This window comes from Mesoplodon densirostris, chromosome 16 (assembly GCF_025265405.1).
Source record: "Mesoplodon densirostris isolate mMesDen1 chromosome 16, mMesDen1 primary haplotype, whole genome shotgun sequence".
In the NCBI taxonomy this organism is placed as follows: Eukaryota; Metazoa; Chordata; class Mammalia; order Artiodactyla; family Ziphiidae; genus Mesoplodon; species Mesoplodon densirostris.
Genome location: NC_082676.1, coordinates 69,800,001 through 69,818,270, shown reverse-complemented (window position 1 = coordinate 69,818,270; position 18,270 = coordinate 69,800,001). Strand labels below are relative to the sequence as shown.

Sequence of the window (18,270 nt, the reverse complement as noted above, 5' to 3'; positions counted from 1 at the left end):
CTGAGTTTTTGCCAGGCGCACACCTGAGCCTCCAGCAACTTGTCCCCCGGCCTCCCCCGCGGCTCGGCAGGGCCGTGCAACCAACTTCCCGAGCACAGACTGTGACGAGAAGTGATGTAACTTCTGTAAGAGGACAGTCTTCCCCTCCCTTTCTCTTTGCACCCTTCCCTGTGGCGAAAATGTGACTACGGTGCCCTAAGCCAGCTCACAGCATCAAGAGGAAAAGAGCTCACTCTGACGGCGGTCTAACACTTGTGTGCCCCATGGGCCCCTTGACAGTCTGGGGATGCTCGGGACCCCTTCTCAGACTAATGCTTTTCAACGTGTAAAATCAAAGACAACAAATTATATCAAGTAGAGCTATCAAAATGTTTTTTTAAATGTGTGTTTTGGTAATACCTGTGCCTCCTCATTAATGCATCAAGTAACAAGTTTTGGTTGAGAATAAATTTACTGAAATTTCAAAGTACGATGAGCATCCCTATTTTGAGACATCTGCAACAACCGTAAGGTGATACGAGAATATCCGTGACTTCCATGGGCTACAAAGTCACGACTTCGCTGACACTTCTGAGGTTTGTTGCCTCCATTCACAGTGGAAGGACACATCAAACTTCAATCAGAGGTTAGTAACAGAAAGATGTAATTTTTCTTCCCATCCAAATTCGCAGACCCCTGACTTTCCACACAGACAGTAGGTGAGACCCTTGCTCTATGAGATGGAGGAGCAATGAGAGAAGGAACTGGGTCCCTGCACAGCTTCGTGGGGAAAAGCCACGACTCTCCTTAGACCACCTGCTCCTGTCTGGACCACTGTGTGGTAGAGGTGGAACTGTCCTCCGGCTCAAGCCACTGTGCTTTAGGGTCTCTCTGCTACAACAGCTTTATGCTGAAAACACAGCATAGGAAGCAATACGTGAGGCAGTTATGAGTTGGCTCTGGAAGCCAGCTGCCTTCGTTCCAGTTCCAGCTCTGCTACTTTCTGCTGTGTGCCTTTTGGACTAGTTACTTAACCTCTCTGTGTCTCAGTTTCCTGACCTGTAAGATGGGGATAATAATAGTAGTATCTAGCTAATAAGGTCACTGTGCGTAAAGACACATGGAAAGTGATTAACAAAGTCCCTGAAACACTACAAACCTTCCATAAATGTAAGCTGCCATTACGATTATTACTATTATCATCTGACCCTTACTTTTCTCACCATCCCAGATATCATTCCATACAGTATGATGCAGACCTGTTTTTATTTTTTCAAAATCTGCGTGATAATGTACTGAATGAATATGCCAGGATTCACTTAACCATTCCCCAATTACAAAGTGATCATTTAGAAGGTTTCTCAAAGTTTCACGTAAAAGGCTAATATATCAATTATAGAGAAAGCTCTCTGAAACTACTCTACCAATCCCTTTGTCACAAGATTTTGCAGCAGCTTTACTGAGGCATAATTTTCATACAATTAAATATACCCATTTTTAAATGTGCAGTTTGATGAGCTCCATAATATTTTGTAAGACTGAGACTATGTGAATAAGACAGCTTGAAAAAGTTAAATTATAGAAAATGGACGGTATTGACATTGTTCCTGTAATAGATCTACTGTTCACTTTCTATTGATCGAGTTGGTCCTATCCCAAGATGGAAGTGTGGGGAGCAGCTCCATTGCCCATTTCTCCAGAAAAGCCTCCACATTTGTATAGGTGATGCACCCCTCCCCCACCCAGCCCTGAGCTTTGGGACCAGACCCAAGGATGCCAACCAGCAGCCTCTGACCTGGTGATGGGTTCAAAGTCAGCCAGCAGAGGGCCAATCTGAGCCACTGAGATGCAGTAAGACTTCTGTGTTGGGGCTTCTGAACAGAAGCATCCCCACCACTCTTCACCTGGTGGACTTAAGTGATAAAGGGTCTGGAGCTACCTCACTCATCCTGCAACCACTGTGTCTGAGAAGGTGTCAACTCGGAAGAGATAGATCCAACTGGGCTAATAATCCACGTATGAAACCAGAATTGCCCTCGGAGTCTTCCCTTGGTTCTGTGTAGTAATAAATTCTCCAGTTACTTAAGCCTATTTGATGGGTTTCAACCACTTGCTATGTCCAAGACTGGTGTAGGAAAATTCTGAAATTTAGGCAATGTGAGAAAGGAAATTAAAAATCACCCATGACAGTCCTCTTACCACCCCGAGGCAACCACGGGCCATCTCTAGCACCGCTGGCTGGGTTCCCCAGGAGGCAGCCTCACACAGAGATCCACGTGCTGGCGGGGGATGAGGGTGGCTCCTGGGACCCTCCACACCTATGGGGAGGGGCAGGGCAGGACGGGGCAGAGGTGAAGACGGACTGCGAGCCATGGGGTCACAACAAATGCCCAGCTGACACCTTGGGGCATCCTGGCCCTGGGAAGACCCTTCAGAGGTGTCCCTCCCCCGCCTCCACACACACAGACTAGTTGCTGGATGCAGGCTGCCCTCGGGAGGGCGGACCTTGGGCAAAGCCCTCTCTTCTGTCCAGGGCAGTCTCCTTGGCAGGGGACCCAGCTTCGAGCTGGTGGCGCCCACACATCCCGCAGGTGTGAAATTAGTCCTGAAGGAGGGGGCCTGGGCGGCATGAACTACATCTGCATGTGTCCTTTTAGTCTACTTTGTTCATGCATTTTTTCCTTCTTTAGAAATTTTGGTCATATTTAAATGCTGTTTTATTTATTGATAGGTTTTCTACCCTAACATTATATTCTGAGCATTTTCTAATCATTAGATATTCTTAAAATGAACTGTAAGCATAGTTATAGATTACTTCCTATAAGTACCATAAAGTATTTAAACATTCTCTTACTACTGGATGTTTAGAGTATTTCCAATGTTCTTTAATCCTAAGATGTAAATTTTTGTTTGCATCTCTGCAACAAGTTTCCTAGGATATGTTTCTAGGAGTGGAAGTAAAGAGTGAAAGAATATAAACTACCTTAATGTTCTGGCCAAATTGCCCTTTGAAATTTTATGTCTATTTACATTCTGACAAGAGTTACATTTTTCTCATTAGAATTGAATGTTTCTATATTCTAATTTTAGCCAATTGACCAAAAATGATGTCTCATTCTTGCTTTTGTTTCTTTTCCCTTATTTGCAATAAGTTTGAAGATTTTTTAATACCCATTGATTTTTTATTTTTTTCATATGCAAACAGTCTGGCCATTTGTGGGGGGGGGGTTAGTTTTTCTATTCTGGTGTTAAATAGTCTTCTTATTGATTTATTAAAGCTCTTTATATATAAAATATACCAACCTTGTGTCTGTTATGTTTGTTAAAAATATCCTTCCATTAGTCAGCTGCATTTTAATTAAATTAGAGTGGTTCTGAAGTTTCATATAGTAAAAAAAAAAAAAATCTTAATTTTTTCTTCCATGTTCTAAAAAGACCCTCCCCATCCTGAGGCACAATAAAGTTCAATCTTCACTCACACTCCTTGTCTAGAACTCAGCGTTCTTCCTCAGGAAAGCTTCCTCTGACTGGGCTGAATCTCCCAATGATAGGTCTCCATAGTCCCATAGACCCACTGCTGGTACACCCATCACAGCTGCAGTTTTACTTTTACAGGAGTGTTTATAAGCTTTGAAAGGATGTGGGACACACCAGTAGTCTGTACACTGCTGTATTCTCAGAATCTGGCCCAGAACCTAGCACTGTAGGTAACAGTTTCTAATTTTTAACTATTGCAATATCTACATTTAACTCTTCAATCACTTGGGAATCTATTTTACTGTAGAATATGAAGAACATTTCTGTCTTTATTTTGTCCCACCATTTACGAAATAATCCTTCCTTTTCTCACTGTAACACAAATGCCATCATATACATCAGTCTCTAATACCTTTACATACAGACACATGCTCAATTCTTACTCTACTGGGGTCTGCGGTGGGACTCTTTCTTGTGTTACCTTGTTCCAGCCATAGAGATGTCAACATGGTTATTGTTTTGACTATTTTGGAGTTAGATTATGCTCTAATATCTGACTGGACCAGCAACTTTCACCATGACTCTTCCCCTAAATGGACTGGTTAAAGTCACTTGATCAAGTCCTCTGTCAATAAGACAATTTTTAAAATAAATCATTAAATTAAAATGTCACGGAGCTCCTGTTCCATTCTCTTTTTTGAACTTCATGGACTATCTTTTGGCCAAACGTGCATCTGCTTACTTGAGCAATCCTGCCCGATGGAAGACATAGAGGTCCTGGTCCAGGGTGCAGTTGTTGAAGGGGACAATCTTCACGAAGTTCTGTACGAGGACAAACTCAGGGGTGAGATGTGGCAGAGAAATGATGCAGAAGTTCTTGTCCTGGTGTGATTGAAGACCAGATAAAAATCATTTATCACTAAACAAATTCCTGCCATAAAACACTAAATAGGAGTAAAATGTGTAAAGGAGATGGTATTCAAGTTAAAGATTCCTATCATTTGGAAAGTAATCAGAAAATTCAGGGGATAAGCAATTGCAAGAATATGGAGAAGGGCTTCCCTGGTGGCACAGTGGTTGAGGGTCCGCCTGCCGATGCAGGGGACACGGGTTCGTGCCCCGGTCCGGGAAGATCCCACGTGCTGTGGAGCGGCTGGGCCCGTGAGCCATGACCGCTGAGCTTGCACGTCCGGAGCCTGTGCTCCGCAACGGGAGAGGCCACAGCGGTGAGAGGCCCGTGTACCACAAAAAAAAAAAAAAAAAAAAAAAAAAAAAGGAGAAAATATCTGTGTTTGACTGAAACCCAAATAAAGGAATATTGTGAATTATAGGACCCATTCAGCATAGCTCTCTTCCAGAAGTAGAGTTTTGAACTAAGGACGTTTGCGTTTGCAAATTCACTTGTATCCAGGAGTGATGAGGCTGAGCAGTATCATGGCAAAGGCCCTGGGTTTATCAAGTTATGCTGTACCAGCCGCCAGCCGTGGTCCCCACCTCTGTGAGATGAGAGCATGGTGCTCCAGGCCTTCTCTGCTCTAAAGTCCTGTGATTACACATCAATGGATGTCTGTGTATTTTATCAGGGCACGGTCCCACTTGGGTGATGAGATCTAAGGGCGGGTTAACCTGGGCAGTGGGATCTGCGTGTCCTGACCTGTATCTGCGCTGTCCAATATGCTGGCCAGGAGCTGAGTCAGTCATTCACTGAGCATTTGGAATATGGCCAGTGAGACTGGGGAACTGAATTTTTAATTTTATTTCATTTTGATTAAATTTACATTTCAAAACTGATACTTGGGAACCCTCCTACATTGTTGGTGGGAATGTAAATTGGTACAGCCACTATGGATAACAGTATGGAGGTTCCTCAAAAAACTAAACATAGAGCTATCATATGACCCAGCAATCCCACTCCTGGACATATACCCAGACAAAACTCTAATTCAAAAACACACATGCACCTCAATGTTCACTGCAGCACTCTTCATAATAGCCAAGACATAGAAACAATCGAAATGTCCATTGACAGATGAATGGATAAAGGAGACATGGTATATATACACAGTGGAATACTACTCAGCCATAAAAAAGAATGAAATAATGCCATTTGCAACTACATGGATGGACCTAGATATTATCATACTAAGTGAAATAAGTCAGAAAGAGAAAGACAAATACCAAGTGATATCACTTATACGTGGAATCTAAAACGTGACACAAATGAACCTATGTATGAAACAGAAACAGACTCACAGACATGGAGAACAGGCTTATGGTTGCCACGGAGAAGGGGGTGTGGGGGAAGGTTGGACAGGGAGTTTGGGGTTAGTAGATGCAAACTATTACATATGGAATGGATAAACAACAAGGTCCTACTGTATAGCACAGGGAACTACATTCAATATCCTATAATAAACCATAATGGAAAAGAAAAAAACAATAAAATAAAAACTGATACTCAGTTCAGTTATTGGAAAAGTTTTATGTATGTTTAGAACAATTTGGGTATGTGAATCTACTCATTCAACTGTAAATTTTACAAAATCTAGAAGCAGAGTGAGGATTTCTGATGACAATTTAGTGCTTGTATTGACATGTGCCCTAAATGTAAAATACACATTGGATGTTAAAAACTGAGAAAATGGATGTACAAGATCTCATTAATATTAATACTTTTGCATACTGATTACATATTAAAATCATTAAATTCTGGACACATTGCATTAAGTAAAATATATTATTAAAATTGATTTCACCTGTGTCTTTTTACTTTTTTTTATAATGTGGCTGCTGGAACATTTAGAGTTTGTTGTCTATGGGACAGTGCTGCCGTGGACTGGCTGTGCTCCTCACGTCCACCGTGACCCTCTGCCAGGTGCCTGCAGAAGCAGCCTGCTCTTCCCAGAGCTAATTTGTCCCTTTGGGATCTCACCTCCTCCTGAACCCTGTGAAGGCCTTGCCTGGGCGAATCCAAAACCTTGGGGACACATGTGCAACCCAAAGGAGTGAATCACTCTTTGACCTGATCTTCCTTCTTTCTAGCAAAATAACAGCTCCTTCTGGGGAACTTGTGAGTCACGTTGTTGAAATACTCAAGCTGAAAATAAGGACTAAGTGCCAAGCCTTGAGGGGGGCTTCCTTTGGGAGAAATATGTAATTCCTACCATATGATCCAGCAATCCCACTCCTGGACATATACCCAGACAAAACTCTAATTCAAAAATACACATGCACCTCAATGTTCATCGTAGCACTATTCACAATAGCCAAGACATGGAAACAACCAAAATGTCCATTGACAGATGAATGGATAAAGGAGATGTAGTATATATACACAATGGAATACTACTCAGCCATAAAAGAGAATGAACGTAATGAGTTGCTTCAACATGGATGGGAAGGATTAAGGATGAAGTAACGAAGGGATTTTGTTTCTGTCTCCCCATATCCTGAAATAATTAATTAAAAAGTAAACATGTCTTTTACTATCTTAAAGCCAGCATTGCTTTTGTAATAATACTGAAGATCTGTCTCTGCATGGACTTCAAAATAGGAATGAATTGAACTTACTGAATTTACTTTGGGGCATCTCGGAGGGAAGCCAGCTTTGCAAACCCTCCCTCAGGGTCATCTACAGTATTTTATGAGCTTCGAAATGCCTTAAAATTAATTCAAAAAAATTACGATGGAGAACATCATTGCCAAGTCTTCATCATCTTAACAAAATGAGGAAATACAACCTATGATCACATAGCTTTCAGGCAACAGAATTAAACTTATTTTGTTTTTTAGCCTTGGTATAAAGAACATCAAGGAAAAATAAAACAATAGATAATTTGCCGATAATTAGCTAACTGAAGAAGTGCGGCTGTTGACTTGACTAAACTGATAGACCAGCCATGGAAAAAGTCTTAAAAATCCAATTAAGGAACTTAAATTGTCTTCCTGCCCCGCTTTCTTCCCTCCAATAAAGTGATGAGAGGTTGGTCAGAATCTCTATCCCTTGACAACCATGAAACAAAAGTGGAGGAGGTGGCCTGGACACCCTGAGATTGGAGAGCCTTGTTTGCACTTGGGTGCCTGCCTGGGGCCATCCACCAGCCAACCGTAGAGGGTCAAGTCAATCCCATGTGTCAGGCGACACCAACCAGAAGATCAATTGCAAGTTCCCACTTTCCTACCCTCAGAAAAGCAATCTAATGGTGTCAGCATTCTTTGAGCCAAAGCAAACTATAAAGTAATACAACAGTCTAACTCACTTTAGAGTAATTCCTGACATTTGCATGTACTACCAGCGTTCTATTCATGATTTGGTTCTAATAAGACACTGATGAAGCAATCTCTAAAATAAATTATGCATTGAAAGAAAACTATTACAACAGCATGACTGAAAAATTATTGAAAATGACAATCTTTTCTACTTTTAAGAGTTCAGGACATGTCATTCAACCTTTTTTTTCAGAACAGAGAAGTGGTTCTAACCTTAACATTCATAGCAGATTAAATGTTTGGACAATGAATATGGCATCCTACTTTTTTATAATTTTTCTAGCTTATAAAACCAATTATATTACTCAAAATTCAACATGTACTTACAGGAAAAAGACTGAAAACAAAATTCATGAAGTCCAGTGACCTGTAAACAAGACAGTAAAAACTGTCACTGATCTGCAAGCAAATGCAGCATCAGTGCACATTTAAAGAGACCTATGGCCCTCCCCCCTTAGGCAGTGATTAGCCAACCAGTAACCAGAATTTGTGTCTAACTGAACAGTAATCAGCTGCAGAAGGCATAAGCTTCAAATGTCAGTAACGAAGTGTTTTTCTAGAACTAAAAGTACTATTATAGCAATTAAAAATCTCTACACATTCTAAAAGCAGATAGTCATTCTGTGGACATGATCCCTCCCTTCCTTTTAGGAGGTGCTGGGTGGGAGACATGGGCATATTATAAGCTACTCTGATCTTTTTCTCTTTTATATGCAAAAGATTTTCTGACCAGCGGCAGGTGTATGTTTATAGGCGAACCATCATGGGTCATCAAATTTCTTTTTGAAAATTCAAAAAGCACAATCTTATCCAAATGCACAGGGGAAAATAAATATACACGACAGATCTAGAAGGGTTTACAGGCTTTTTAGATGTCTACAATATAATTAGAATAAAAAGATTTCCCTTTTCAACCTTTCAATTGAATTTCAATTCCAAAGAAATTGAAAACTCAAGAGGAAAAACGTCCAAGAAAAGCATGGTTCTAAGGAAAGCTAGGAGATCGTGAATGTGATTAAATACATCCTCTAAAAAGAGAGTGTCCAGCGGTGGTCTTGGTTGTCTTAAAGATACTCTGGAACCTTCCAGTCTATCAAAATGGGCCAAACTTTCCTCTTCAACATTGTTCTGTGGATGGAATGGTGGACTATGTGGGCATCCCAAAGGGGCTGTGGAATCTAGGTACCGAGGGCAGGGGTCCAATCCAGACTACAGGGGGCAGCGAGCACTGAACACGGGGTTGTTCTGGAGGGACAGGAAGCCTCGTCTGCCCAGGACCAGGCCTCCTACCTCTGGCAGCTGCCCTGGATTGTTGTTTGGTGTCCTGCTAACAACCCTCTCAGATAGACTCCAGCCCCGATTCAGTGGGGAGCACAAAGCAAGGGACAAAGCCATCATCATGGCCTGGCCTGGCCCCCGCCATCAGCTCAGGAATAGGGTAGAGGGTAGAGTGAGAAGCTTGGCCTGTGATTGGGGTATCTAATAAGTCCTAGATCAAGCCACATTGAAAATCGGTCCCACCACTGGATTATCCTTTCTTACGTGAGGCAATTATTCCATTTTTCCAAAGCCAGTTTCGGCTGGATTTTCTATTACTTGCAACTAAAAGACTCCAGACAAGCAGCAACCTAAACCCAAAGTCCCCCCAAAATGCAAACTCTAGAGAATGGGGAACAGCATGTGGCTAAGGAAGGGATGATTTTCCAGACCCTGGGCAGCCCAGTTCTGTGGGTCTGACCCAAATTTTATGGGCTGGAGTCTGGAAGTGGGGCTCAGGAATCTGTGGTTTTTAAAAACTCCCCAGAAATGAGGATGGGCAGCCAGGCTTGGAAACCCCTGGCTCTGCGAGATTCAAGTGTTGGGCCACCAAGGCCAGGAGAAGGTCTTCGCGCGGCAGACACACTGGGGACCAGCACTTGCCTTGCTTCGTGCTTCTCGTCAATACAAAACAGCTGGATGCAGAAGGCAGTGGAGGCGCCCTTGTAGATGGGGCGGAAGTTGCTGGTCTTTTCGGGCAGAGAGATGGATGCTGAGCTCGTATTGCTGATGCAGTAATCCGTGTAATCCACACTGTACTCTTGAGTGAGTTTTTCTGTGCCCTACAGCAAGGAGAGAGGAGGAACTGAACTGGGAATCCTATTTATTTTCTACTATTTAATGGGCTAGTCACTGTCTTGTCTCCACAGGACACCGTTCCCAGGACAGATGTGACTGCCTCACCTGAAACAAACCATCCCGAGCCAGGCCCGGTTTTAAGGAGGTGTTCTTAATGAGATTTCAAAATTGTTGAGGATGGAAACAGGTTCTCATGTGAAGGTCAGAAAACGAACGGTCTCAGTTGGTCTTTGATACAGGATCCATATTTTAACTGCATCGCTGGATAGAGGTTAGAGCGTGGGACTATTACATGCGTATTAATTCCATAAGCAAAACACCTCTATCCCCAGTTTTCCTTGTGATTTTGTGCTACAAGAATTTTTGGATCTTGGGACTGTTCCGGTGGTTTGCTAGTGAGCGGGAGCTCCGGGAGCCAATTGCCCATAGCCACCTGGAGAGTTAGTGCTGAATCCTGTCAGGTCTCATTCATCGAAGGAGGTGTTACAGCCCAGTGAGAGGAACATGATTCACTCCGAGATCCTCGGAGTTCTTTGAAATTGAAGTAACGCATGCGTATAGTAAAAAGTAAAATAATATTAGCATTAAAAAGTTATAAAGAAAATCAGGAGCCTCCTACTCCCCCATTGACTAGCATTTTCAACTTTTTCCTTTCTTTTGGCCTTTACCTCTATATTTCTGAATACTATTATGCTGGCTTCTGTATTTGGAAAACAGGGCGGGAGGACAGGGCAGGGGTTCCTCCACGTGAAATGGAGAATCCCACTGATCCGCCTATTCTCTGTCTTTCCCCATCACACAGCCTCGCACCGTGCACTGGATTAGGAGCTGCTTCTGCTCGACCTTTCAGAGAACTATCACCTGGTCCTTTCACTTGGGGGGTAGTTGACAAGCTAAGTGTCCTCTGCAGGGAATCTATTGCCCCCAACACCGCCCGGCAGACTGTCACACAGAGCCCTCGCCCCGCCTTCCGCAGAAGCCCCAGGGCCCGGGCTCTTTGTGGGCACACGTGGAGAATCTGTCCTCATCACGGTGCCCGGCCTCCACCTTCCCCAGCTGTGAAGAGCCAGTGCAAACCCCACCATCGATTTCCTTCTTTCTAAACACCTTTAAAGTGCTCGTGTTCCAATATCTCCTCTCCCAGTCTTCTTGTCTGTGTGGATTTGTGCCCTTATTCTCCCCTTACGGTTATTTCAGTGGTTTTTTTTCCAGAAGGGAGAGGAGATAAACATGGGAGATCAATCCTCATTGTTGACCCGGATACCCTCTGGGATGCCAGTACATCTAATGCAGTATGGACCACCCTGACCCGCTCCACATCCTCGTTTGGGTCCCTAAAGGAATGGCTACCCTCTTAGAAATACTGGAGAGAGATTGCTCTCCTCTGCTGCATGCCCTGCTCCCTCCTCCCTGGGGCACGAGGAGTGGGCACCCTAATGTGGGTTCCCCAGAAGCAAAAGGAGCTAAGTTCACGCAGGGAGCGACGCCAGGAAATTCTGCGAGGCGAGTGGGCGAGTGAGGAGGGAAGAGGAGGACCCTAACGCGGTGCAATGAACAAGTGGGTTACTTGTCAATCCCGCCAAGACCTCGGGGAGATGGGGAGAGCATCCCTGGGAGCCATCCTACCCAAAAGGCAGAGGAGCTGGGGGCTGATTCTCCAACTGCCCCCGGAGGTGGCAACCTGCCTGCAGGAACAGCCCCAGGGAAAGAGCAGGCACTGAAGCCCCCATCCTCAGGGTGCTGGGGGGTGAGCAGTGCCAGAGGAGCTGGTAGAGGACCTGCAGCACATGCTAACGGGAGGCTCGGAAAGCGGACCTGTGCCCGCCTGGGGCCCACTCCTTCCAGAAGCACGTCCTGCTCCTGGCAGCTGGTGGAAGATGCTACCACCCCTTGGCCTGAATCTGTAACAGGAGGAAGCAGTTCCTGGAAGCAGAGATGTGTGTGGATGACACATCAGACACATAAGCGTGTACATGAATGTACTCTACGTAGAGCAGGAGAAAACTCTTACAGACGTTTGCCCCTCCAAAATGTTTTCTCTCTAGACAATGGGAAGAACAGAAAGATTCTATTTATTGAAATGGTTGCAAATTATTGATGTAGAAAGTTTAACTTCTAGGACCGAGCTGTGCAAGGGATATAGAATAAAGGTCTAATGACAGTGGAGTGAGAGTTCACCGAGGGATGCTTTGTGGAGCAGGTCCTAAGTAAGGAGGCGGCTCTGAACTGGGAAAGAAGGCAGGAGGCCTGGTGAGGAAAGCGCACGAAGACGCAGGTGGAGAGGAGTGAGCCGCACCGGCCCTCTGAAGGGCCCTCGCAAGCCCTACCTCCGTTTCACTAGTGTTTCCACTTTGGACTGGTGATAAAGCTTCCTCCATTGCGGCTTCTTCTGTGCTTTTTCTCTGCAAAAGACAAAGGCAAGACATGAGAATTAATCAACACCCACAGTGGTTCAGAGCTCGAGCTCTGTATGAGCTGCCTGGGTTAGATCCTGGCCTCCCTTCTTACAGGGCACGTGGCGTTGGGAAAGTGAGGGAGCCCCAGTTCCCTCATCTGTACAAAGGGGCTAAGAGCAGCACCTACCTCATAAGGTTGTCCTGAGGATAAAATAAGGACAGGTGGATGGAGAGATGCTTAGCATCTTCTGACTCTGTAGATGTTAGTTATTCCTCCTTTATTCTTATTCTTTTGTGTAACTTAAACGATGCACTAGGGCTTTTTAAAAAACTGCTTTATTGAGGTATAATTGACATACAGTAAACAGCGTATATTTAAAGTGCAGCATTTGAAAAGTTTTGACCTATAGGTACCTACAAAATATCACCACGATAAAAATAATGAACATATACATCACTCCCCAAAGCTTCTGTGTTTCTGTGTGGCTCTTCCTCCCACCCGGGGCCACTCTGCCAACCACAGGCAAACAATGATCTGCTCTTTGTCACTGTAGATTATATGCTGAATATCTAGAAAGATCTAGATCTTTCTAGATCTAGAAATAGAAAGATAAATAGAAAGATCTATTTCTGGATCTTCTATTCTGTTCTGTTCATCTATTTGTTGACCTTGACATCATTACCACACTGTCTCAGTTACAAGAACCTTATAATAAATCTTGAAGTCAGTAGCATTAGTCCTACAACCTTGATCTCTTTCCATAGTTTCTTTGTCTGTGCTAGGTCCTTCCCACTTCCTCATGAATTTTGAAATCACTTTTTCAGTTCCTCCTGAAATTTTGACTGGTATTTCATTGATCAATCAACAACTTGACAATATCGAGTCCTTGAAATTAAGTACAGGGGATATCTCTCCATTTATTTAGGTCTTATTTCATTTCTCTCAGAAATGTTTTGTAGTTTTTAGCATACACAAAATACTTAAATCTGACAACATCTTTTGTCAGATTTAAGTATTCTGTGTATTTGTACTGTTGTAAATAGTAGTTATTTAAATTTCTGATTGTTCATTGCCATTATACAGAGATAAAATTGAACTTTGCATGTTAATTTTGTGTATATTCTTTTAATTCTTTTCTTGTCTTTTTTCACTGGCTTGAACCGCCAGAATAATTCTGAATAGAAGTGGTGAGAACAGCCATTCTTGTCTTGTTTCTGATCTTGGTGGAAAAGCACTCAGTCTTTTACCAAGGATGATGTTAGCTGTGGGTTTTTCAACAATAACCTGTATCAAATTGAAGAAGTTCCCTTCTACTCCTAATTTTCTGAGAGTTTTTATGAGGAATGAATGTGAATTTTCAGATACCTTTCCTGCATTTATGAGATAAACATATGTATTCTTTTTTAGAATGTTAATATGGTGAATTACATTGATTTGCCTATGTTAAACCAAACTTGCATTCTCAGAATAAACCCAACTTGATGACATTGTCCTTTCAATATATTGATTCAATTTATTAAAAGTTTTATTTGAATTTATCCATCGATGTTTATGTGAGCTGTTGATTTGAAGTTTTATTTCCCTGTGATGTCTTTTGTTGGGGAAGAACATACTTTAGATGACCTGAATCCTTTTAAATGTATTGAGACTTCTTTTCTAGCTTGAAATATGATCTAACTTGGTAAATATTCCATGTGGATGTAGGAAGGTGTATTCTGCCATTGTTGGGTAGAGTTAGGTCAAACTGGTCAATAGTATTCTTAGAATCTTCTACATTCTTACTGATTTACTGTCTACTTGTTCTATCAATGATTAAGGGAAGGATATTGAAATCTCCAAATATAGCTGTTTATTAATTAATTAATTTATTTATTTGTCTTTGCATTTCTATCCATTTTTGCTTCATGTGTTTTGAAGTTCTACTTTTAGGTGCATACATATTTAGGATTGTTATGTCCTCTTGACCTTTGTTATCCCTGGTAATATTCCCTTTTCTGAAATCCACTTTGTCTGAAATGTATAAAGCCACTCCAGCTTTCTTTTGATTAGTGTTACCATGATGTATCTATTTGAATGTTTTTCATTTGAACCTATTGTATCTACTCAAGTGCATTTTTTTTTTTGTAATTCACATGTAACTGTTTTGCTTTTTAATCCAATCTATATCTGATTTATACATTCTTTAATTGGGATATTTAGACCTTTTTTCATTTCATGTAATTTTTTTTTTTTTTTTTGCGGTATGCGGGCCTCTCACTGTTGTGGCCTCCCCCGTTGCGGAGCACAGGCTCCGGACGCGCAGGCTCCGGACGCGCAGGCTCAGCGGCCATGGCTCACGGGCCCAGCCGCTCCGCGGCATATGGGATCCTCCCAGACCGGGGCACGAACCCGTATCCCCTGCATCGGCAGGCGGACTCCCAACCACTTGCGCCACCAGGGAGGCCCCTCATGTAATTATTGATGTGGTTAGGTTTAAGTCTGTTATCTTGCTGTTTGTTTTCTATTTGTCCTATCTGTTCTTTATTTCCCTTTTCCTCTCTTTTTGCCTTCTTTTGGAGTACTTGTCTATTTTTATGATTCCACTTTACCTCTTTGTAGGCTTATTAGATATAACTTTCTGAATTTGATTTGTAACTTTCGTGTTCTTTTAGTTTATAGTATACATCTTTAAGTCTATCTCCAGGTGATATAATATCACTTCAGGTGTAGTATAAGGACCCTAAAATAGGGTCCTGACATTGTGCCCTCTTGGCCTTTGTGCTGTTCTTGTCAGATGTTTTTACACATGTTGAAAGCTCCACACTATGTTGTTTTTATTTTATTTAGGCCGTCAACTATCTTTTAAAGAGATATAAATAATAAAAACAAAATCTTACACATTTACCCATTGAGTTACCAATTCCAGTGTTCATCGCCCTCTGTGTAGATCCAGATTTCCGTCTGGCATCATTTTCCTTCTGCCTGAAGGACTTCCTTTCACATTTCTTGTAGTTGGGTCTACTGGTAATGAATTCTTTCCCCTTTTCCGTGTAGGCAGAGTCTTTATTTCACCTTTATTTTTGAAAGATATTCAATGGGTGTAAAATTCTCGGTTGACAGTTTATTCTCTTCCAGTTCCTTAAAGATGTGACTCCACCGTCTTTTTTGCTCACATTGTTTCCAACAAGAAATCTGCTGTCATCCTTATCTTTAGGCCTCTGTTCCCAACTTGTCCTTTTTTTTTCTCCCTCTGGGTACTTTTAAGATTTTCTGTTTATGACTGGTTTTCCACCATTTGATTATGATGGGCTTTGGTATAGTTTTCTTCATGTTTCTTATGCTTGTTATTGGTTGAGCTTTGTGTCTGTGGGTTTACTGTTTTCATAAAATTTGGAATTTTTAAGTCATTATTTCTTCAAATATTTTTTTCTGTTCCAAGCTCTTTCTCCTCTTCTTTATGAATTCCAATTACACACATATTAGGTACTTAAAGTTATCCCACAGCTCACTGATACATTGATTTTTTTTAAAAGTTCTCATTTCTGTTTCACTAATCCCTTTTTCTGCAATGTCTAATCTGTGGTTAATCCTTCCAGTGTATTTTTCATCTCAAGAATTGTAGTTTTAATCGCTAGAAGGTTTATTTGGGGTGTTTTTACAGGTATACGTTGGAGGTATCGCAGGTTCATATTCCAGGTTCATTCACCACAATAAAGTGAATATTGCAATAAAGCAAGTCATGTGAATTTTTGGTTTACCAGTACATATAAAAGTTATGTTATACTATATTGTAGGACATTAAGTGTGCAAAAGCATTATGTCTTTAAGAAAAAAAATTCCAAACATTGTGATTTAATCTACTTGGGTGCTGGATAATTTTGTATTCCTACAAATATTCTTGAACTTTGTTCTGGGACTCAAATTACTTGGAAGCAGTTTGGTCCTTTTGCATCTTGCTCTAAAGATTTGTTACATAGGACTGGAGCAGTGCTCTCTCCAGAGCTAATTATTCCTCACTACTGATGCAATACCCTTCTGTGCATTCTCCCAATGCCTCGTGAGTCACAGGGTTCCCTGGTCTGGCTGATGGAACACGCACTATTCCCAGCCTTGTATGAGCACTGTGCACTGTTAATGCTAATTCTTTTAGGAAGTTCTTTCCTCAGCCTGATCTTCAGTAGTTTTGAAGATCAGGCTGATGTGCATGTGCACATCAGTACTCAGCATGTGCTGATCAGTACTCAGCTGAATACCCAAGAGTGACCCTCGCTGGTGTCAACCATCTCTCTGTACAGCTCTCTCCTCTCTGGTACTCTGTCCTGCAAACCTTAGTGGCTTTAGTCTCCATGGACGTACCACTTGGCTTCCATGGTTCCTCCCGCCCTGTGCCATGGTCAGGGACTCTCTCAAAGCAGGAGGCCACGATGTTCGGAGGGCTTACCTGGCTTGTTTCCCACCTCCCAGGCATCACTCTCCTTTATTACCTGATGAGCAGTGTCTTAAAAACTTATTTCATAAGCTTTGGCCATTTTTTTGTTTTTTTCAGGCAGGAAAGTAAATCTAGCCATCTTTGCCAGAAGCAGAAATCCCTCGCGCTAAGTTCTTTCTATTAATCCCATTCATCAGCTTCATTTCCCGCAACCTAGTCCATGCCAAACAACCTTCTTTAAAAGCTTCAGGTGTCCCTCGTGCCCTCTTCTGGGATGTTTTCCACCCTCATTTCCACATACTAAATTAGGAGGCTTTCCTCTTCCCACCGTGCACCACCTCCTGAAGGCTGTGGCTGTGTTTTGGTCTCGTGAGCACCCTCAGCATCTAGCAGAGAGCCTGGCCATTGTGAGCATCCAACCTCTGTGCAAAGAATAAATCAGCCCTCGAAATACAACAGCCACCCAGCTACAGGTTGGGTCCTTTTGTGGTTTGGAGTATAAGAAGGCATTTTCCATAGAGACAATGTGAAGATGCAGCAGGACGAGCCAGGTGGCCTAATGCTAAGATAAAGGTCCTCCCTGACTCCTCTTCTTCCCAAGATCTTCTTTGCATGAGCTGATGGGCAGGGGGAATGTTATTTTGTCCAAGATTGGAAAGGAGAAAAAAAGAGAGATGGGGCCTGGAGTCCGGAGTCCAAGAAGCAATGGCACTGCACCAGCCCCCGTCTTGGCCTCAGGTGGATGGAACAGTCAGGAGGACCAGAAGCAGAAGGGTCCATGCAGTGAAACATGTTCTGGGACTCTTGGCCACACGCAGTGCTGATGCAGGGCCAGGCTGCCAACGGTAGCCTAGAGGTAAGCCCGTTCATTCTCCCAGCCCCCTTGGTGAGGCCAGTTCCAGAGGACACAGGGACATGTCCTGAGGTCCTATAGGAGCAGGTGAGGACCCAGAGCCCAGTCAATATGGGCGTTTGTATTTCTGTGAACCATCAGTGGTCAGAGGGTGGCAGAGATGGAACAATGGCTGGATCCCCGGGCCCATCCCCCAAATCCTATGTCCTCTATTACGTGGCTGACTGTGGCCTCCTTCAGTGGGGGTGTGCCCCCCTTTAGGTCAGGGTGGCAGCACTCACAGAGCAGGAGGGTGTGAGAAGGGGTCCCTGCTGAAGCCAGGCCGGGCCAGTGGGCCAGGAGCAATCCAGGGAGCTGCGGCAGGTGCTTCTAGAGCCTGCAGGGCCCAGTGGGGCAGGAAGGAAAATGCTGCCTCGTTTCAGTCTGTGGACAAGGTGAGCTTTCTAACCGCCTTTAAGCGAGCTGCTTTATCCACATCAGCCTCCTGAAGCCGGGGGATGAGTGAGAAGGCAGGGGGAGAAGGGATGGGGTTCCATCCTGAGCTGGATTCTTGAGGGTGCTGTGAGGCTGATTTGTTACAAACACGCAGCCTGTTTCCTCCCCGCCCTTGTCCCCCAGATCTTAACGCCAGTGAGATCTTTCCCTTCTCGGGAGTGACTCCAGCACCAGGGACACCCCTGACCCCAACGGCACAAGCAGCACCAGGCTGGGGGGATGATCTCCATTACCTGGATGCTCTCCCCGGCCTCTGGGGAGACAGCTTCCTGCGGCT

General features: G+C 43.3%; 1 protein-coding gene across 1 annotated transcript in view; it reads right to left on the bottom strand.

Moving 5' to 3' along the window:
* The window catches only part of CFAP61 (cilia and flagella associated protein 61), a 249,891-nt gene that overhangs the window by 167,053 nt on the left and 64,568 nt on the right, over nt 1-18,270 (bottom strand). Inside the window, exons 9-13 of the mRNA XM_060119879.1 lie at nt 18,227-18,270; nt 12,168-12,242; nt 9,646-9,824; nt 8,053-8,092; nt 4,199-4,338 (exon numbers count right to left, since the gene is read on the bottom strand). The exon at nt 18,227-18,270 is cut by the window's right edge and continues 48 nt beyond it. Coding sequence (XP_059975862.1) covers nt 4,199-4,338; nt 8,053-8,092; nt 9,646-9,824; nt 12,168-12,242; nt 18,227-18,270 — 478 coding nt within the window. The remainder of the gene's footprint in view (nt 1-4,198; nt 4,339-8,052; nt 8,093-9,645; nt 9,825-12,167; nt 12,243-18,226) is intronic.